The following is a 19,103-nucleotide window of genomic DNA, read 5'->3' on the forward strand; positions in this document are numbered from 1 at the left end:
TATAACTTTAAGACAGACAAAGAATCTCAAATCATTGAAATTATTCCTTGCTGATGTGCTCTTCAGTAATGGTTACTCAGAAATGGTTCCGAAGAAATGGTTACTATCGTCTATATCGATAACAAAAACAAACGATTTTTTACCATTTTTTTTTTGACGAACAGAAATTAAGTATTTATAAGAAAACATATCCTCCACACATTTTGAACATTTTAATCTTATTTAATGGTTAAATTAAAGGAAATTCCATATCTGAATGATCTGTCCACCTACTACAAAAAATGCATCAAGAATGAGCAGAGAACAAAGAAGTCGATGTCTATCCACGACTAAATCAGTTTAATAGGTACAATTTTCATTTCCTTCTTCAGCAGCGATCATGAATGTTTTCTGTTTCGAAAAAAAGACTCAAGTTCTGTTTGTACGTCTTGATCTGAGGAGGTACCTCGTATGATTACATGTGTTATCTTACCTGATTTAATATTTGTTTAAATATTGGTCCACATGTAATTGGTTGGTTTAAGAAACTTGTTTATATAAAAATTTGTTGAGTCATTTCTTAATTATTCAAGCAATTGTGAAAAATATCGATACATTTTTACGGTTACACTAATATCGATAGATTGGAACTAGTTCAAGCAAAGCGAAAATATTTGCAAATTTGCTAGTGTTGGAAATTACAAAATTAGTAATATTTTGTATAATATTTAGTTTTCCAGAAAAAGAGATCTTCTTCACTCTTTAAACCCACAAAATGTTTAGATATTTGTGTTCGTTTTCTCAAAGCGGTCGTGTTCTTATGGACCGGCCATGAGTGCGAATGAGACAACTAGATGGTTTAGGGTTGCCAAGGTTTGCAAATATTGAATACAAAATTGCATATTTTGTACGTAAAGATGAACTTAATGACCTTCAAAATTATGATAATAGCTCAGAAAAACACAATTAAACATTTTTTTCAAAAAAACCTTTATTTTTGAAAATGTTTTTATCTGAAAGATCGTTGATTTATGGTCGTATTATGGGGTATTTGCCGATCTTTTATATGTACAAATTCGGTCATTGCTGGGTATATAATTTCTAAAAGGATTGCCTTCATATTGCGATATAGAGTATCATTCCAAACTTGTTATATACACTTCGTAGAGGCAACTTCGGCTCCGAGCCGAAGCGGCAGCCATATTGAAATTACGACCGAATGGCTGGTTGTCACTCTCGGGTGAAAAAATCTTTTCTTTCACATTTTCGATGAGACTGGCTGTGCATTGTTCGGAAAAAGAAGCTAAAATAAAAATTACTATTTGCCGGTTGCCGCAACTAATAAAATATAAACACGCGCCAGTTGCAGGGTTGTTATTGTTGTCGTTGGCGAACATCAAGAGTGTGTGATTAGCGCGCCGCTTCTTTTTTTGCGGCGGCCGCAGCGAATTTTTCATTTGTAAGGTTTTTAGGGATAAAATTGGGTAGGATCGTAGCGGTTTCTAATCCCAGGAGCAGGATACAAATCAGCAACCATGAGCAGCAGTACTCCGGGCAGCGAAAGTGCCCTGGTGAAGGTAGCGACGCCTTCGCCATCGCCGCTGGCCAGAATGGATGTGGACTATTCGGGTGAGTGTACCTTCATGGAAAGCACGATGTGGCAGAGGGATCAGTAACTCAGTAAATCGCACATCCAGGTTCGAAGTTCGAGATGCACTCGTCGCTGTCCGATGAGGAGCGCCGCTTCTACCTAAAGATGTACCCCAACGTGGATCTGGTCAACCAGCGAAAGGTGCACTGCACCGTGTGCAAACTGCACCTGGGCACTGCCCCCGCCTCCGAGAACAACATTAAAATGCATCCGATCCTGCGAGTGACGCACTGCGTCAAGTGCCATGATTTCTACAACAGCGGCGAGTTCTCCAAGGGCGAGGATGGCTCTGAGCTGTACTGCCGCTGGTGCGGACAGGGTGGCGAGGTGTACTGCTGCTCCACCTGCCCATACGTCTTCTGCAAGTCCTGCATCGTCAAGAACCTGTCCAAGGGCGTCATCGTGGACATCGAGCAGAACGAGCACTGGAACTGCTTCAGCTGCACCTCCAAGATCCTCTGGCCACTGCGCGCCCAGCACTGGGCCCTGGTCAACTACCTGGAGACGCAGAAGAGGTGCGTCTCACTGTCTGGGTTTCCTAAATTCATTATTTTTATGATCTTGCATCTTGTATCTTGGATCTTTTCTTGTTCATACGTGGCATGTCTTAGAGTATAGATTAGTTTAAACATTTATAGAAGCCTATCCCAAAGACGATTTTATCTGACTATTTGGACCCAATATTAATTCCATACCATTTAATGAATTTGCTTAGGTAAATACTTTAACCCACATGTATTTTCTCAGGATCTCGTAGTTGCATTTTAAGGACAGACCTTCTAAAATATAACTTTCTTTAATGGCAGAAGTATTGTCAGCCAATATCAATAGTTGTTTCAAAGCATGGTATTCATACTTAAAAACTACCCTTAAAAAACTTATAAATTGCTTGCTCTTTGTATAATAGCCTCTTATTGTATATTACAGGGCCCTCCAGGGTTTGCAGCTGTCCGATGTGGAGGCACGCCGCCAAATGCTCAAGGATAACAGCAACTGCTGCCGCCTGGCCAAGTCGAAGGCCAGCAGCTTGTCCGACTCCATGGAGAGCTTGGAGTCCAATGTTTCCAAGCGCAGCCACAACAGCTCAGTGAGCTCAAACAAACGAGGATCCATGCCCAAAGCCGTTCCTTCGGCACCGCCAGCCAAACGCCCGAAATCTTCCAACGACGAGGTGGTCTGCACACCGGATCTGCTCAGTATGCTGGAGCCGGATTGCCAGCTCTCTGTGACTCCGAAACCGGCTGGCCGTCAGTCGATGCCGGCGGCCAGTGTCACAACCACCCCGAGGATTGTCACCGTCCAGCAGAACTACCAGCCGGGACCAAGTTCCAGCAACAGCAGCAGCAATGGGAGTGCCAGTGGCTCCTCCTCGATGACAATGCCGCGTAGCAACCTCCCGCCGCCGCTGGTGCTTAGTGGATCGGGGATTCGCTATCGCCAGGCTGCCCCTGGTGTTAGCTCCAATGTAGTGCGACGCACCGTCGTACCCAACGCAGTGAAGTCTGCTGGGCCAGTCTTCCACACCATCAACGGGTACCGGGTGGATTTGAACAGCGCTGCACAACAGGATTCCTACCGCCTGCCTAATGGTCGTTTGATTCAGGTGAAGCGTCAGATGCCTCAAGCCGTCAGTCAGCCGTCGCCACCGCCACCTCCGCCTGCTTTGTCTATTCCCCAAGTGGGTCCAGGAGTGGTCATCCGCCCAAGACCTCCGAATCCGCCTAGCCGGCCCTCGCTGCATATCAGCACCTACGGCTCCAACATGGGCATCTACAATCCGCAGTCGGGCCCGCCGCAGCGGGCTCCGCAAGTGCGAGTTGCCAATCCAATTCAAGCGCCTCCACCGCTACAAGGTCCACCACCGAACGCCAATGGAGGTCAAACACTTATGATAACTCCAGCACCGCCTCCACCGCCCAAGGTCCCAACTTTGGTTCGTCACAACTTCCCCAACACGCCGATGGGACAGGCACGTGCCCAGCTACAGGAGCAAATCTTCAGCGCCATGGACATCTGCACCCATCTCACCGGCAAGGTGGTCTCGCTCACCCACTCGAACGCTTACAACCAGGTGCGCAATTATCTGGAACTCAAGGAGCTGTACATCCACATGTCGTATTTGATGACCTACGCCATCGGGCGGTTCAAGAATCTGCAAGAGAAGTGCCTGGTGGACATGCGGGAGAAGGGCTTTAAGAACGACGCAAACAGTCTGGAGAACGGTCAACTGGCTGCCGGTGAGTTGGAACATTCATGTATTGCTTATAGTTGTGGACTTAAAATGATTACTCTGTATACTCAAGGGTTAACTGGCAGATTAAAATCTGCAATCTATAGAAGTCTAATGTAATTTTAAATTTACCTGAAAAGGATTAGCGAAAGGATGGCCCATTTTTAATAATATTAAACTAGGAAGTTACCTTTTTTGTGGTACTTTAGTTCCTTAAATATTTTCATTTTTAAAAGTTTACGAGTTACGTTCTTTAAACGTTTTTTGGTACTTAAGTAATGGAGAGTTTGTAAAACGCAAAATCAGTTTAAGGGGAATTTAGTGGTGTCCAGAATTTCCCATTTCCTGTCTTTGGTGCGTATTTTCGACACATGGACGGGCGTTGGCATTTGATTTCCGGTTTTCGTTTCGCGAGTGTCTTTATTTTGATCGGATGCTGATGACGATTTAAGTGCATGTAAGTATGCTGTGTTTATGAAAAACTCTGCGAGTTCCATTTCATTGGCTGCGATGAGTAGATTTTAATTTTAGCTTGGTCCATGTGTTTGCAAAATACCATCCAGAACAGGCAATGGAATAGAACCCAGCAGCAGTTTTTCCTGCGAGGCTAACGCTTTTAATCTCCCGCTTATTGCAGCCGTTGATTACGTTTGCTATGGCCAGCTGGACGACGTGGATCTCTTCAACACGGGCTGCAATAGTTTCCATAACCAGGTCTACGAGTATCGCAAGAGTCTGCATGCCAACCTGAAGGATGGCGAGGATTGCGAGCCACTGCCTCCGCTGATGCCACTGGGTGTTCGAGCCGAAGGTGATCCCATCGACGAACCGGAGGGAACTGAATTAGCGCCGGAGCAGCAGCGAGACGATGCGGGAAACGAAAACGAAGAAGCGGATGATTTTGACTACGATGAGCCGGATGATTTGGATGATGATCTGGAGGATGACGACTTGGATAACGAGGAGTGCGGTGAACTTGGCACTGAGGAGAGCATGAATCGTAACGAACAGGCTCACGCCTACGATCGCAAGCTGACGCGCCTGCTCCGCGAATATCCGTCTCTGTGGTGCACTCGACATCCCGATTATGGCAAGAAAGAGGTTACCAACAAGCAATGGCGGGTGATTGCCAGTCACTTTCCACGTGGTGATGACATCAAGTTGCGCTGGAAGAATGTGCGAAAGCGGTATGTTCGGATTGAGAGGCGATTGAAACAGGGAAAGCGCTTTAAGGGCTACTTCGATAAGGCCACCAACTATTTGGAGAACAGGGATCGGCCGAGGAGCGAATGGCTGGCGGTGGACTGCGGCGAGGATGATGGTGATGGCTTCGAACGCAAGCACCTTGACGTGATCGAAAACACAATGGAACAAAAGGCACTGAAGCAACCAGCAGTAAAAATTAAACCAAAAGGTGGCTCTCGAGTGCCCACGCGTCCACTCGATGTGCGTCCCATTGATCAACGCATCATAACCTTTGCCAAAAGCCATCCAGTGCTGTGGCGCAAATCCGCCGATCCCGAATTCAACAGTATTGACGAGCAAACCCGAAAGTCCCTATGGCAGAACTTCTGGAAGACTGCACCCAGTAAGTTGAAATAAACGTGGTCTGTTTAACCTCTTCTGATTGATTTAATTTTTTTTTAGATTATGCTTGCGAGTATCTTGTGGAACGCTGGCAGCAAATGTACGAAATGTACAAGTCCTTCCGCCTCAAGAGTATTAAAGACAAAGGAATCTTTGCAAATCTGGAGCTAAAGTACTCAAAGTACTTGGCCAGCTTGTATTTCCTGTACAAGATCGATGAGCAAGACCTGCGCGACGAGTTCGAGCCACTGCAGGATTGTGTGCCGAACGGCGCCGACACCGCTGGAAAACTTAAAGACATGCCCGATGACAAGCAGTTCTCCCAGCAACTGGTTCTGGCCATGAGGGCCTATCCCACCCTGTGGAATCCACGCCATGTGGACTACAGCGATGTGGCAGCCAGAGAGCGGCTTTGGCCGGAAGTGGCCAGGCGGTTGCCCCGTTTTAAAAGGGATGCACAGGCCTGCAAGCTACGCTGGCAGATGGCCAAGTTTGCATATGAGTGCTACTGCCGCGAGATGGAGCGACATCCACGGGTCAACGAGCGAAAGCTGCAGAAGCTTCGCTGCAATTTCCCACTCGAGGAGATGCGCTTTCTCAACATTTAGACTTGACATTCCAGTCCCCCTTTTTTAGGCTTAGTTTTTTGTACTTTGAGATTATAGTTTAAGCTTTAATAAACAGTATTTGCAAACTTTGCCAGGAGCCATACTTAAAAATATAAAGTAAATCTCGTAACATTATAAGCTTTGCTGTACAATTTATGGGTCTCAAGGTTCCTTTCAGTTCATAGCTTTATACTGTTTTATAATAAACATTAATTTATATTACCCTTCACCTTTGCCTTGCAGAAAAACAAGCTAGCGATGACGAGGATAACGAGATCGAGATTGTGGAGCCCAAGACGGACACCATCACCATCGATTCAGACAACGAAGATGACACGCCCTCGACCTCGTCGCAACAACAACCCCAACAAAATGCTATTATGAAGATAACTTCGGTGACATCGGCTGCACCAAAAAGTGAACTGAAGGAGAACCAGGCCGAGATCGATGTGGCTGCTTTTAGCTCCACAATCTTGGCCAGTCTGCTGGAAGTGGAGGTCAATGAGGTCCCCAATGAGCCCAAGTCCGTTTCGCCGGGCCAAAAGAAGCAGCCGCGCAAGAAGACAACGAATAAGCCAAACCCGGCACTTTTGCAGCTGGAACGCCAACGCATGGAGGAGATGAAGAACTCCGATGCCAAGCTGAAGATGAAGGTTTTGGTTAGATTAAAGCGAGCTGAGGATGAGTTCGAGGTGGCGCGCAAATGGGTTGAAGACTGCCGAAAACGGGAACAGAAATTGGGCACCGGAAATGATTATAGTGCTGCGAAGGAAGTCTCAGCAAATGATGAAGCCAAGGAGCCAGCGAAAGCGGCAAGTGAAAAAGCAGTAGACTCCATTCAAAAGATTGCGGAAAAACCAGTAATTCAAGAGAAAGCATCCTCGGCCAAAAAAGAGTCCATAAAAGAGCAAGGCGAGGAGAAAGTGACTGTGGTTGATAAGGAAAAGGTCAAAAACAAGGAAAAAATTGGAAACATTTTAAAAGCGGCCATTAAAGCTAAAATTGGAGAAAAGGATAAGAAAATAGCTGAAGAAAAACTTGCACAGGATGAAAATTCAACAGAGGGTGAGAAGAAACTGGCGAACGAAAAAGCAGGGAAAGAAAAAGTGGAGAATGAAAAATTAATATCAAAAGAAATAGAAATTAAAAAAGTATCACCATTGGAAAAGGGAAAAGTATCTCAAAAGATAGAGGCAAAAGTATCGGAGAAAGTAAAAGAATTAGCAAAGGAAAAAAATTTAAAGGTAGATGGTGAGAAAGAGTCCAGCAAACAAGTTTCGAAAGAGAAAAAGTCTGATGGTACAGAAATGGAAGTGGATTCGGAAATATCTTTGGAAAAAGAACAGGTCGATCCCAAAGAAGTCGAATCCCAAAATGTATCAAAAAAAGAACAGAGTGCTATTGTAGAATTGGAAGTGGACTCCGAAATAGCTTCAGAAATAAGAAAGGTTGATCAAAAAGATAAAAAAGATGAACCTAAAACAGCTGAAAAGAACACAATTCCAAAGGCAAAACCTATAGTTAAGAAGAATGTAAATAAGCCCCTTAAAGAATATATTTCTGAGGCCAAAACAAGTGTCATAGGAAAAAAACAGCAAACCGAAAAACCTGCAAAGAAACCAGTTGAGGTTAGTGAAAAACTCAGAAAAAATGAAGTGACAAAAGATAAGGATATCTCAATGGAGTCAGAAAAGGATACCATTAAAGATACAAAAGCAGACACTGAAGAAATTCAAAACAACATCGCAGATTTAGAAGAAGGTGTGGAGACCGAAATTGTAGACCAACTCACTTCAAACATAATTGAATCCATGGACACTTGCAACGAAAATGACCAGCCTTCCGCAGCAGAGCTCCTAGAAAGCATGGACGTTGGCGAACTTGTTGAAACTCCCAAAGAACTACTTGACTGCGCTATAGACGAAGTCATTGCCATGGATGGCATTGAACTCAGTGAAGCCACTGAAGAGCTGATGAAAGTTTTGAATAGTCCCAGCGTCCTAGCTTCCGACAACGCAAATGAAGATGAGACTGACTCGGATGCTAATGATTTGATTGACAACATCCCACTCGAAACCACGGAGCCACCTGAGATCCTCTTGAAAGAGGATGAGGGCGAGGTATCCAGTAAGTCGGGACCGCTGACCGAGACTGAACAAAGTCAGACACCTTCGGCGAGCTCCGGCGAAAATGGTGACACCGAAATGGAATCCACCCAGGACGTCAGTGATTCTGCACAAAACGAGCCCGCCACGGCGCAAATTGTTGGCTAGTTTGTGGTGATATTTCGAGGTCCCACCGACGAGGAAACATAGCATTGGACCTCAAAACCTTCAATTTAAAATTTCTACTAGAATTTAAATGAAAGACAACTAACATGACGGACATAAAACCAAACAGGAGAAAACCATAAACACTAAAAGTTTTATGTAAATACTTTTTTACGTTTCTAATGTAAACTTTTCTCGCAACTGTAAATCCGATCGTCTTCTGTTTTAGAAATTTTTTTGTTTCCAATATTGACTTGTATAAACTAATTGCTATCAAATTGTTTGCTTGTGGACCTTATATTCTTGTGAATATCAAACAAGCGCGAAGCTCAGCTAAGTTTTTAGGCTAACAGCTTTCAGAATGCCTGAAAGTGCACAAATAAAACAAATATCTCCGATTCCATTTGTATCAATCATTGAATTTTTTCAACATGCGTATAGAATATAGACTTAGGTGTTGCATTTTACAATGCATTGTTATGTTTCCGAACCGCTTAAAAAGCCTGGTAGTCCCACAGAATTTAACGAGATATTCAAGATTTGAAACAATATCTTTTAGCTTCTCTCAATGGTCGTTCATATTTTGGTAACTGAATTATATGAAGTACAACAGCCGATTGAAAATAAATTAGTACTTAGGTATTAATTGACATTGATATTGATATAAATGTGTAATTCTAAGCTTATCTTATGACAAATAAAAGATCTAAAGAACTAGCACTAAAGCAATATAGTCAATATCTTAACAGTGTGATTTCTTTGTTATTTGACTTTTGATGAAGAGTTTATCTGGCGGTGGACATTTAACGCTATAGTTGGAGACAAAGGACCAGGCCTTCAACATTTGATGCTCGGGCACTGGGTGAAGCGAAATGGTTCCCTTGAAGATGCACAGTGGCTTTCCGTGGACGTAGTTAAAGAGAGCATAATGGCGCCGCTGGATTCCCGCTTTCTCCGCACAGATGCCGGTGACGAAGACATCCTCCAGATGCACGAGAGATGTGTTAATAGCTTGATCATATAACTGCTGAACCACATCTATGGAAAGCAGATAGCCGGTTCCGGATAGATACTTGGGGTACTTCGCCCCCCGAAACATATATTGTGGCATGTACCAGGGACTTCTTACATCGTAGTTAGCTTTCATGTTGCAGAACTTGTGGCCGTACATCACTTCGTTGCTGGCCCTCAAACGATTCCACGGCGACAATACTTTGTAAGTGGTGCGAAAATGATAGCCCACAGTATCCTTATAAAGGGGGATTGTACCGCCCAGCAGAAAGTGAAGCAGATTGGGCACATTGACGAAGGAATCATCGTCACATTTCATGAAAAAGGCGGCTGTTTTCGCGCAACTTTGGCTGATGTGCTTCAGAGCCATCACCGACTTTAGGGTCAGGTTGTGGTAACTGTCTATAAAGTTCTCCTGGATGATATCGTTGTGTTGATTTGCCTCTCTGAATAACTTTTCCCGCATGGAATCGTGCTGGGATTTTCCTACTATGAAGACAATCCGTACCGTGGCGGTCAATGAGTGCTCCAAAACACTTAGATAATCGGCGTAGAGCTTTATACGATCTTTCATTATGGGCAGGTATTTACCTACCAGGTGAGCATGTAGCTTCATAAATACTCCGTAATTGAACTCCTTGGTGTTTCCCCATGTTTCCCGGATAGTTTTTCGTTGGACAAAGTGGTCCAGGCTGGAGCAGACGGCAATAACCAGAAAGGTTTTCCTCTTGCATAAGTCCTGGGGCACAATAAGCGCTGTGTTCGTCCTTTGGTCCAGATAATAGCCTATTTTCACAGGCTTCTCGCGTTCCCATCCTGGCAATTCAGCTGTCAAAAAAAACAAATGTGACATGAAAATAAATAATATTATTTTTCTTACCTTTTCGATCAGAATTATCCACATATTTAACTATTTGATTCCGGTAGATACAGAATAGCACAAATATAATAATCAGAACGAATTTGTACCTGCGGGTAAGCCGCCAGATCCTTGGGAGATGCAATCGCAATCGCTGCAGCAGCCCCATTCTTTTTAATAAACTCCTGTTTGTTAAAATCGAAGTACTACAATTTGACGGAACCTAAAAAGAAGTCTAGTTTTGAAGTTATTTAGATTTCGCTCTAAAAAGGTTTTAGACAAAGATGGTATCAGTATCGGTTGCAACCATTTTAAAGCCCGTTTTCTAGCCCGCATATTAAAAAGTAGGTTTTAAACCTACTGTGTTTATGAAAATTAACAGAAAACGATTATAACTTTAAATCTATCTATAATCTATTTTAAAAGCACAAGAAAATTATAACTTTAAATCTATCTATAATCTATTTTAAAAGCACAAGAAAAGGATTTAAACAAAACGTTAATATTAAATTAACGTGTATTAATAAACGTATTTATATGTATAAATAGGAAATCGACATAATTAGTTCAACACCTCTGCCTCTTGCGCAGATTTAACTGGAAGTCCTTTTCTGGCGGAGGGCACTTGCTGCTGTAGTTGGTGACCTGGTACCAGGCGTCCCACATAAGGTAATCTTTAGCGCGGTGGGCGGTGAAGGAACCTTTGAGGGCGCACAGCTCGTCAACCTGAAAAGGGTAACTGGACCTAAAGAGCGGGTGGTTCGTCCGCTTGACGCCAGCCTTTTCCGCAGACAATCCGGTGACGAACAGGTCCTCCAAGTGCACGACCCTGGTGCCCAGCGCGGCCTTGTAGAGCCGTGGCACCACATCAATGGACGCCACGTAGCCGGATCCACACAGATAGGGTGGATAGACACTGCCCCGGAACATGTACGATGGCATATACCATTTGTTCAGCTTATTAGTGATCGGTGGTACATTGCAGTATTGGCGGCCGTACAGCACCCCTCTGCGGGCCGTCAATCGTTTCCGAGGCGAAGTGACCTGGTAAGTGTTGAGGTAATGGTACCCCACGGTGACCTCGTTCAGAGGGATCGTTCCTCCGAGCAGAAAGTGCAGCACATTGGGTATATTCACAAAGGTGTCGTCGTCGCACTTAAAGTAAAAGGCTGTCGAGTTTACACAACTCTGGCTGATGTGCTTCATGGCCATCACCGTCTTGATGGTCAGGTTATTGTAGGTGTCCATGAAGTTCTCCTGGATGATATCATTATACTTTTCCGCCTCGCTGGCAACCGCCTCATTTTCAAGCAAGGAGGCCCAGTTCCTGCGGCCCAGAATGAAAACAATCCGGATAGATGCCTTCAAGGAGTCACCCTCGCCACTCAGATACTCGGCATACAGTTTCAGCCGCGCGGGCAACACGTCGAGATATTGTCCCTTGGGGTAGCCATGGAGCTTCACAAACGACGAGTAGTTGAAGTCGGTGGAGTTGCCCCAAAGCATGCGGATGGCGCGTCGCCGCTCAAAGTGGTGCACGAAGGAGCACACTGCGATGGTCAGGAAGGCCTTACTTCGGCAAAACTCCCGAGGGACAATAAGCGCCGTATCCTTGGCTGGATCCAAGTAATCAGCAATACTCCTAGGCGTTTCACGGCCCCAACCCGACAGAGAGGCTGTAAAGAAATTATAATTAGGATCAAGTATTGATTGTTTTAATTGTTTTACATACCAGTTCGCTTGCTGGGATCGCCCTTAAAAGTAATTATCCTGTAGACCACGTAAAGCAGAAACAGAAAAGCCACGGTATCCTTGTACCTTCTAAGGAGCAGTCTCCAGATCCTCGGCATTAATACTCGCAGGCCTAACTTTTTTAAAAACTTTAAATGCATTTTTCAAGTAAAAAACGTCAAGTTGACAGCCTCACAAAAGGCAATCAAAGTTATAAAACAGCAGAGATAAATAATACATTTTTAAGTAAAAAAGTAAGTAAGTTAGATTATTTTCAGATTTTTATTTAGCTTTTCAACATAAACACAACTAGATATTTGGCAATTATATGCAATAATTGTAGTTTTGTCTTTATCTATCACACGTTTACAAAATGATTAAATAAATTTCCTTACGCTTTTGTGCGTGAATCGTCTTCATTTGTTTCAGAGGTATTGCAAGGAAGTATTAAATGAACGTAACTGTGTAAACTTATTAATAGTAGAAATTAGCTGTAAGTGAAAAAGCTAATATAAAGTTTTTAAATATATTTGATATAATTTAATATAAACAATAAATAAATACTCACACTTAAAGTCTATTTATTTAAATAGTTTCTGGGAAGATTCAGAAATCTAGATATATCCGATATCTCGCTTGTGCATTACTTTTAACATTGATATGGAGATTGGGTGCTAGGCGTTTACCAATTTTAATACATTTACACTGCTTGAGTTTTGTACAATTTTTGTTATTAAATTTAGGAATACTCGGAGTTTAAAATAATTTAGCAATTTAATGAGCTTGTTTAGCAAACAAAAACTGTATGCAACTCAAAACTTTGAACTAGAATCACCATTAGCGGTTATATATCACCTTTGCCTGGTTACATCAAGTCAGTTGATTATAATCTACAAACAAATCTTTATCTTATCCAAAGAACGTATACAAGTATTGTCAGGAACTAAGTTCAAAAATATCAATCGAAGCAACAAAAGTATAGTATTTCGGGTTCTTCAGAGAGCAGGGGGAATGGGTAGGCGGAGCCTAGAGTCTTAACAATTCTGACGCTTACGCAATCGCATTTGACTGAAGTAACGCCCCGGTGGCGGACACTTGATGGAGTAGTTGGCCACATGGTGCCATGCCTCCACCATGCTGTCGTCTTTCATCTGGTGCTGTGTGATGCTGCCTTTGAAAGCACATGGCTGTTTTGAGTGGGCGAAGCTGAAGAGCGGGTGGTGGTGGCGCTTAATCTTCGCCCTTTGCGCACACAGCCCAGTGATGTACACGTCCTCCAGGTAGACCAGTGTCGTATTGAGCGAGGCCTCGAACAGACGCTGCACCACGTCGATGGACAGCAGATAGCCGGCTCCGGAAAGGTATTTGGGATACGTCTCCGGCTTATACATGTACGAGGGCATGTACCACTTGCTGCTCACTTCGCTGACCGGCACCACATTGCAAAACTGATGCCCGTACATCACCTCGCTGGTGGCTTTCAACCGGTTCTGCGGTGCAGTGGCCAAGAAGGTGGAGCGGTCATGATAGTCCAGTGTATCGTTGTACAATGGTATAGTTCCGCCGAGCAGAAAGTGCAACAAATTAGGCACATTCACAAAGGTATCATCGTCGCACTTGAGGAAGAAGACCGAGGTATTGGAGCAACTGCGGCTGATGTGCTTTAGAGCCATCACTGACTTGAGCGTGAGATTATTGTAGCTGTCTACGAAGTTCTCCTGAATGATGTCATTGTACTGGTCCGCTTCAGTGTGAATGCGAGTGAGTGTCTCGTTGCCCACAAGGGCCTCATCCCCCTGGCGGCCAACAATGAATACAATTTTTACAGATGCGGTCAGCGAGTCACCCTCGCCGCTCAGGTAATCCTCGTACAGCTTCAGGCGCTCCGGCATTGGCGGCAGGTAGTGCCCCTTGAGGTGACCATGGAGCTTGACAAAGGCTGGATAGTTGAACTCGGTGGTGTTTCCCCAGGATTCGCGGATGGTCTGTCGCTGAACAAAGTTGGCCACGCCGGTGCACACGGCGATTACCAGGAAGGTCTTGTTCCGGCAAAAGTCCCGGGGAACAATGAGGGCCGTTTCGCGCCCGGGGTCCAGGTAGTCGGTTGTGCTACGGGAGGTCTCCAGAGTCCAGTCGGGCAGGCCAGCTGGAAAAACAACAATGGATCTGGCTTAGAACACATGAGCGAATAGGGAATGCAATGTCCTACCACAACGTTTGTGTCCATCCAAGTATATGAGTGGCAGGTAGACCAGGAGCAGCAGGAAGATAACGAAGGCACTCAGCGTGTAGCAGCCGAGGCGTCTTAACATCCTGGGCTGCGGCATGCGAGTCCTGTGCTGCAGCTTTCTCAGCTGGGTTTTGGTGCGGGGTGCTCCACTGCTGGTAACCGCCTCATCGTCGGATCCGGAGGCAGCTGCGGCCGAGCTCCCAGAACTTTCCACCGCCAGGAGGGCGCATTGCTCCTCGCCATTTGCCGGATTCCAAGTGCGGCTCATTTGGCTGTTGATTCGTTGCTCCTTTGTCCACATTTCACTGCTTTGTGTCTCGCATTTCAACAGCTTTTTAGAGCCGGCCGTGTTGCTGATAGGGGTATCGGAGCAGAACAGGGATGGTCTAATCGCCCACACTTGTGATTCACATTTAAGTGTTTCAAAAGAGCTAAGTAAACATAATAATAGTACTTCCAATCTAACTGATAATAGAGCGAATTTGCGTGTCAGCTGATTGTAGGATGGTGATGTGGCGCAGAGTACTCGTGACTATCGATAAGAATTGCCCATCTCTAGCTAATTACAATACATTTAAACTTAATTTGTAACGGCCAGTTTAAAAATTCCCTTGGATCAGCGCCTGTTTTAGATTTTCAATTAAATTAAGATTAAATTAAAAAGAAAAAGTCAATTATATTCTCGAGCTTTTTCATGGGTACAGACTATAAAAATAAAAAAAAGGACTTTACATTACGGGTCTACATTAACAACATTTGCTACACAGAACGTATGTTTATATTGTAAACATTATAATTAAAACCGACTACTAAGCGCTGTGCAATGTACAATGTACATTGGCACAATCATATAAATGATTAAATATTTGAACATAGTATATTCATTCAAATAAAACTAGGGTGGAACGTTTCTCCGAACGATATCACATGTTACATTTATGGCAACCGACCTCCCGAAAATCAAAGCATCATCATTATAGTGCTTAGTAATTGTCTAGGTATATATTTATTTAGAATGTTGTATGTACAATGAATTCGAAAAAGTACGCTCCTGGTCAAGTGTATCAAAAATTTCAGTGTTTGAGCGCGTTGTGGAGGTCCAAGTAATGATGAAGTGATTGTAAAAGTCAGTGATCGTTCTTAGCCTAGGTTAAAATTAAAACGGACTACACATAAAATCCGTCAGATAAAAATATTAAAGATGAGAAGCCAGCCCTTAAGAGGTTTAAATTGCGACAATGATGACCTGGGACCAGCCCTAGAAATCGGCGTCCAGGGTGAAAACATTGTCCAGACGGTTGGAGGTCACTCCCATGCGCTGGTACTCGCCCACCTTCTTCTCAAAGAAGTTCGTCTTTCCGTCCAGCGAGATCATCTCCATGAAGTTGAAGGGGTTCTTGGTATTGTAGATTTTGCCAACGCCCAACTCTACCAGCAGACGGTCCGCCACGAATTCAATGTACTGCGACATGAGATCGCAATTCATTCCGATGAGGTTTACGGGCAAGGCATCGGTTAAGAACTCCTGCTCAATGGCCACCGCATCGCGGATGATCTCGATGATGCGCTCACGCCTGGGTCGCTGCACCAAGTGCTGGAACATCAGCACGGCAAAGTCGCAGTGCAAGCCCTCGTCGCGGGAGATAAGCTCGTTGGAGAAGGTCAGTCCCGGCATCAGACCGCGCTTCTTCAGCCAGAAAATGGAGGCAAAGCTGCCGCTGAAGAAGATGCCCTCGACGGCAGCGAAGGCAATGATGCGCTCCCCGAAATTGGCCGACTTGGAGGAGATCCAGGAAAGGGCCCAGTCCGCCTTGCGCTTCACAGCCGGCATTGTTTCGATGGCGTTGAACAGGTAGTCCCGCTGATGCGGATCTCGGATGTATGTGTCGATCAGCACACTGTACATCTCAGAGTGCACGTTCTCCATGGCAATTTGGAAGCCATAGAAGCAGCGAGCCTCGGTGATCTGCACCTCCTGGCTGAAGCGCTCTACCAGGTTCTCGTTCACGATGCCATCGGAGGCGGCAAAGAAGGCCAGCACGTGCGAGATGAAATGACGCTCGTCGTCCTTCAGGCGGTGCCAGTCGGTCAGGTCCTTGGATAGATCCACCTCCTCCACGGTCCAGAATGAGGCCTCAGCCTGTGAATTAAAGAGGTGGCATATGGTGAAATTGATTAAATTTTAGCTGTCATAGCCTACACTTTTTAGTGCTCAGAAAAGGCATTTATTAAATTCTTTATAAGTTATTAAACTGATTAAATACAACCGTTTCTTAAATAAATTTTATTTCAATTTCCAATAATGATTTCATAAGACAGTTTAATTTATTTAAAACAAAGGTTTCCTTGATATGGTATTAATTTCAAAGGGCCTAACTTTAGTATAGCAAAAAAAATAGTAAATACTTTTAAAACGAGTTTACATTGCTTTTTATTATTCATATTCACGTTGTAATTTATTTTTTTCGCTTTCCTAAAGTCCATAGATGGCTTTATAATTGAATGTTATAAAGGGAACCACAGATTAGATTTAAATTAGGGAAACTCAGGTCACGATTAAACAAGCAACACTAAAAATGTTGTAACACATAAGCAATTAAAGCCTAGGAAATGGTTTTATTTCGGTATGTATTCATTATCTGCGGTACGTTTTCCCGCCAAAACGAAGGCGTTTGTATGTACTGTGTACACACATATGTCTGCATGTTGACATTGGGCAAACCATGATGCAGTGAATCAGCAGAACGGCCGAGGATTGCGGGAGGGGTTGTTCGGCTGGTTATCACCAAGTTTGATTCATGAAATCAACCACGTTGACGTACGTGACCGGCTTTTGGCGCGCTTTATCTTGAAACTCCCGCCCTTACACAATTTTTGCCGCCGAAAAAATCTGATTTTCACCACTAATGCAAATGGAAACCTTATGCTATATGGTTATGGTATACACACCTTCTTGTACATCTGCCAGATGTCGTGGTACTGGATGGGAAAGATGACGAAGCGACGAGGATTCTCGCGCAGGAGCGGTTCCAGCGAGGGATCGAAGGGGGTTACCGACTTCTCCACGAGTGAGTTGGCGGACTTTCCCACGCCATTCTCCACCTGACCATTTGTCTCGTGGCCAATGGACATCTTGCGAACATTGTTGGCACTCTCCGTCAGAATCTTCTTGCTGGGACTCTGTTCACAGGAAAAACGAAGAAATGCAACCAAAACATCAATATTTTATTGCTGCGTAGTACTATTTCCCTCGGGGAACCCACACATACACCCTTCGCGGTATTACGTCTATGTATAGCTGTGAACTTTTCCACTTATTCCGCGTGTCAATTACCTTAAGCGAGAACTTCTCCATGTTGTCCGCAATGTTTTCTTTGGACGCCATTTGAGAGTTGTTTATGATTGGATTCGTCTTGACTGTAGTTTTTTTGTTTTATGCAGCAGTGTATCTGATGAAATCCACTTTATCCGCGGGGTATCTCTGGCGAAGAGTTCGAAATTTCAGTGACAAATGATGTGGGAAATGCAACTACCTCGGTTTTTATGCCGGGCGGCAAACGGTTTCAGTTTGCCGCCATTTTTGGTGGTGGGAAACCGCTGGGAAATCAGGGTTGTCCAGCACCGCCAATATCTGTTCGGAAAATGACGGAAAAAGAAAATGGTGAGATAAATTTAAATAGAGAACCAAATATGTATCCGGACATTTTCTTAATCTTGTATTTTCTAAAAATAACTTATTTAGTTTGTAATCCATTTATAGGTCCTACCTTAAATTTTTTCTTATCCTTTTTTACATTCTTCAGCTTTGCTAACATGAATATTTACTTAAAAAAGATAACCAAGCAACGTTGCAGAAACTTTACAAAATTATTTGCAATCAATAGTTTCAATATTCATATAATTTTAAAACATGACAACTCTGGACTATTCCAGAAATCAGCATCAGCTGTTGAACTCACTCAAGTGTGATAGTATTGAGTGCAAATTTTTAAACCCCTTTTTTATAACCAAACAATCAAAAAAAAAAGTTGTGCCCTCAAACATTTCGTCTCCAACAACATGGTTTTTAAATTGATAAAAATATATTTGCAATTTGTAGGATATTTACTAATGCAACAGGTGCCAAAAGTTACTCAATTTGAGTGGATTCCATTACAGCCCTTCATGTTATTAACATAGATATAACAGAACAGCTGCCGGTCGGTTGTTATCGATAGCCGATTGTTAATTTACCGGCTAAAAATAAAAGTAAACAATAAAATTCTTATTTTAACAAGATAACTCGTTTTTAAGGCTACAACATGGAAGCCCAATCCTCAGAACACCACAAACGTCTGGAATACTGTACCACAAGACTGAAATACCGTCAGGGTCGGGAGTTAAAAGCTGTTAAGGTGGGTTATAATGAAATTTGCTTGCATATATTGTAGAAGTAAAATTCTTTTCAAGGTATATACAGTGGCCAGTGAGTCCCGGCATTTACTGATATTTGGTGTACCGAAAGTAAACCTTCAAGCCGAACTGAAAGCTAAGCTACAGGGATTTGGCAAACTGCAATCTTGCATTTCCATAACTTCAGAGATGGCTTCAAAAAGTGAGTTAGAACCCACCAACTATTTTCTATATACTACTAATTTTCTTATAGTGGAACTGGAAGCCTTTACGGATGTGTTTGCCGTGAAATTCGAACGCCTAGAGGTAGCCAGAAGAGCAAAGAAGATGCTCGATGCCCGCCAGTTCTTTGGTGGCATTTTACACATATCCTACGCTCCAGAGCGGGAATCCCTCGACGAACTTAGAGAGAAGATGGTGCAGCGCAGGCAGGAGGTGGCTCAACGCATCCGAAGTAACCAGAAAGACCAGCCTCATGCGCCAAAGAAGAGCCGGGAAGCCAGATGACTACAGGATGTTAACGCTTTATTCAACTTAACTCATTGCAATGAACTC

At 43.7% G+C, this 19,103-nt stretch overlaps 6 protein-coding genes across 8 annotated transcripts; 2 read left to right on the forward strand and 4 right to left on the reverse strand.

Moving 5' to 3' along the window:
* The first annotated feature begins 1,174 nt into the window (after positions 1-1,174).
* ADD1 (ADD domain-containing protein 1) lies at positions 1,175-9,063 on the forward strand. 2 transcript variants are annotated; one of them, XM_017073659.4, is made up of 5 exons: positions 1,175-1,608; positions 1,677-2,145; positions 2,558-3,867; positions 4,498-5,448; positions 5,508-6,193. In XM_017073659.4, the coding sequence occupies exons 1-5, from the start codon at positions 1,515-1,517 to the stop codon at positions 6,053-6,055; spliced, it is 3,372 nt and encodes a 1,123-aa protein (XP_016929148.4). In that variant the 5' UTR covers positions 1,175-1,514; the 3' UTR covers positions 6,056-6,193. The 2 variants fall into 2 exon arrangements, with proteins under 2 accessions (XP_016929148.4, XP_036669444.3); XM_036813549.3 differs by lacking the exons at positions 4,498-5,448; positions 5,508-6,193 and adding an exon at positions 6,299-9,063 and having other exon boundaries at positions 1,184-1,608.
* LOC108009361 (beta-1,3-galactosyltransferase 1) lies at positions 7,472-10,461 on the reverse strand. Its single transcript, XM_017073662.4, has 2 exons — positions 10,217-10,461; positions 7,472-10,164 (listed from the first exon to the last, which is right to left on the reverse strand). The coding sequence occupies exons 1-2, from the start codon at positions 10,362-10,364 to the stop codon at positions 9,068-9,070; spliced, it is 1,245 nt and encodes a 414-aa protein (XP_016929151.3). The 5' UTR covers positions 10,365-10,461; the 3' UTR covers positions 7,472-9,067.
* Positions 10,462-10,762: 301 nt separating this feature from the next.
* Positions 10,763-12,140, reverse strand: LOC108009360 (beta-1,3-galactosyltransferase 1). Its single transcript, XM_017073661.4, has 2 exons — positions 11,928-12,140; positions 10,763-11,871 (listed from the first exon to the last, which is right to left on the reverse strand). Exons 1-2 carry the CDS (start codon positions 12,085-12,087, stop codon positions 10,763-10,765), a joined length of 1,269 nt encoding a protein of 422 aa, XP_016929150.3. The 5' UTR covers positions 12,088-12,140.
* Positions 12,141-12,189: 49 nt separating this feature from the next.
* GalT1 (beta1,3-galactosyltransferase 1) lies at positions 12,190-14,653 on the reverse strand. Of its 2 annotated transcripts, XR_010653715.2 has the most exons (3): positions 14,136-14,653; positions 12,495-14,072; positions 12,190-12,432 (listed from the first exon to the last, which is right to left on the reverse strand). XR_010653715.2 is itself a non-coding variant. In XM_017073660.4 (2 exons), the coding sequence occupies exons 1-2, from the start codon at positions 14,455-14,457 to the stop codon at positions 12,961-12,963; spliced, it is 1,434 nt and encodes a 477-aa protein (XP_016929149.3). In that variant the 5' UTR covers positions 14,458-14,653; the 3' UTR covers positions 12,190-12,960. The 2 variants fall into 2 exon arrangements, 1 of the variants encoding a protein (XP_016929149.3); XM_017073660.4 differs by having other exon boundaries at positions 12,190-14,072.
* Positions 14,654-15,130: 477 nt separating this feature from the next.
* Positions 15,131-17,707, reverse strand: RnrS (ribonucleoside-diphosphate reductase subunit M2). The gene is made up of 3 exons (XM_017072266.4): positions 17,491-17,707; positions 17,106-17,336; positions 15,131-16,296 (listed from the first exon to the last, which is right to left on the reverse strand). The coding sequence occupies exons 1-3, from the start codon at positions 17,539-17,541 to the stop codon at positions 15,415-15,417; spliced, it is 1,164 nt and encodes a 387-aa protein (XP_016927755.2). The 5' UTR covers positions 17,542-17,707; the 3' UTR covers positions 15,131-15,414.
* A 687-nt stretch (positions 17,708-18,394) lies between these two features.
* LOC108008477 (RNA-binding protein 48) lies at positions 18,395-19,102 on the forward strand. The gene is made up of 3 exons (XM_065863463.2): positions 18,395-18,550; positions 18,606-18,750; positions 18,802-19,102. The coding sequence occupies exons 1-3, from the start codon at positions 18,458-18,460 to the stop codon at positions 19,053-19,055; spliced, it is 492 nt and encodes a 163-aa protein (XP_065719535.2). The 5' UTR covers positions 18,395-18,457; the 3' UTR covers positions 19,056-19,102.
* Position 19,103: the final 1 nt, after the last annotated feature.

This window comes from Drosophila suzukii, chromosome 2R (genome assembly GCF_043229965.1).
Source record: "Drosophila suzukii chromosome 2R, CBGP_Dsuzu_IsoJpt1.0, whole genome shotgun sequence".
Taxonomy (NCBI): Eukaryota; Metazoa; Arthropoda; class Insecta; order Diptera; family Drosophilidae; genus Drosophila; species Drosophila suzukii.

What these genes read in the sequence shown, in the direction of transcription:
- ADD1 (XM_036813549.3), top strand. Translation starts at nt 1,515, where the DNA reads ATGAGCAGCAGTACTCCGGGCAGCGAAAGTGCCCTGGTGAAGGTAGCG. An exon ending in AATGGATGTGGACTATTCGG is followed by an intron (nt 1,609 to 1,676) that starts GTGAGTGTACCT and finishes TCGCACATCCAG; the next exon opens with GTTCGAAGTTCGAGATGCAC. An exon ending in TACCTGGAGACGCAGAAGAG is followed by an intron (nt 2,146 to 2,557) that starts GTGCGTCTCACT and finishes TGTATATTACAG; the next exon opens with GGCCCTCCAGGGTTTGCAGC.
- LOC108009361 (XM_017073662.4), bottom strand. Translation starts at nt 10,364, where the DNA reads ATGGGGCTGCTGCAGCGATTGCGATTGCATCTCCCAAGGATCTGGCGG. An exon ending in GGATAATTCTGATCGAAAAG is followed by an intron (nt 10,165 to 10,216) that starts GTAAGAAAAATA and finishes TTTTTTTGACAG; the next exon opens with CTGAATTGCCAGGATGGGAA.
- LOC108009360 (XM_017073661.4), bottom strand. Translation starts at nt 12,087, where the DNA reads ATGCATTTAAAGTTTTTAAAAAAGTTAGGCCTGCGAGTATTAATGCCG. An exon ending in CGATCCCAGCAAGCGAACTG is followed by an intron (nt 11,872 to 11,927) that starts GTATGTAAAACA and finishes ATTTCTTTACAG; the next exon opens with CCTCTCTGTCGGGTTGGGGC.
- GalT1 (XM_017073660.4), bottom strand. Translation starts at nt 14,457, where the DNA reads ATGTGGACAAAGGAGCAACGAATCAACAGCCAAATGAGCCGCACTTGG. An exon ending in GGATGGACACAAACGTTGTG is followed by an intron (nt 14,073 to 14,135) that starts GTAGGACATTGC and finishes TTGTTTTTCCAG; the next exon opens with CTGGCCTGCCCGACTGGACT.
- RnrS (XM_017072266.4), bottom strand. Translation starts at nt 17,541, where the DNA reads ATGGCGTCCAAAGAAAACATTGCGGACAACATGGAGAAGTTCTCGCTT. An exon ending in TGGAGAAGTTCTCGCTTAAG is followed by an intron (nt 17,337 to 17,490) that starts GTAATTGACACG and finishes TCCTGTGAACAG; the next exon opens with AGTCCCAGCAAGAAGATTCT. An exon ending in TCTGGCAGATGTACAAGAAG is followed by an intron (nt 16,297 to 17,105) that starts GTGTGTATACCA and finishes TTTAATTCACAG; the next exon opens with GCTGAGGCCTCATTCTGGAC.
- LOC108008477 (XM_065863463.2), top strand. Translation starts at nt 18,458, where the DNA reads ATGGAAGCCCAATCCTCAGAACACCACAAACGTCTGGAATACTGTACC. An exon ending in GGGAGTTAAAAGCTGTTAAG is followed by an intron (nt 18,551 to 18,605) that starts GTGGGTTATAAT and finishes ATTCTTTTCAAG; the next exon opens with GTATATACAGTGGCCAGTGA. An exon ending in TTCAGAGATGGCTTCAAAAA is followed by an intron (nt 18,751 to 18,801) that starts GTGAGTTAGAAC and finishes ATTTTCTTATAG; the next exon opens with TGGAACTGGAAGCCTTTACG.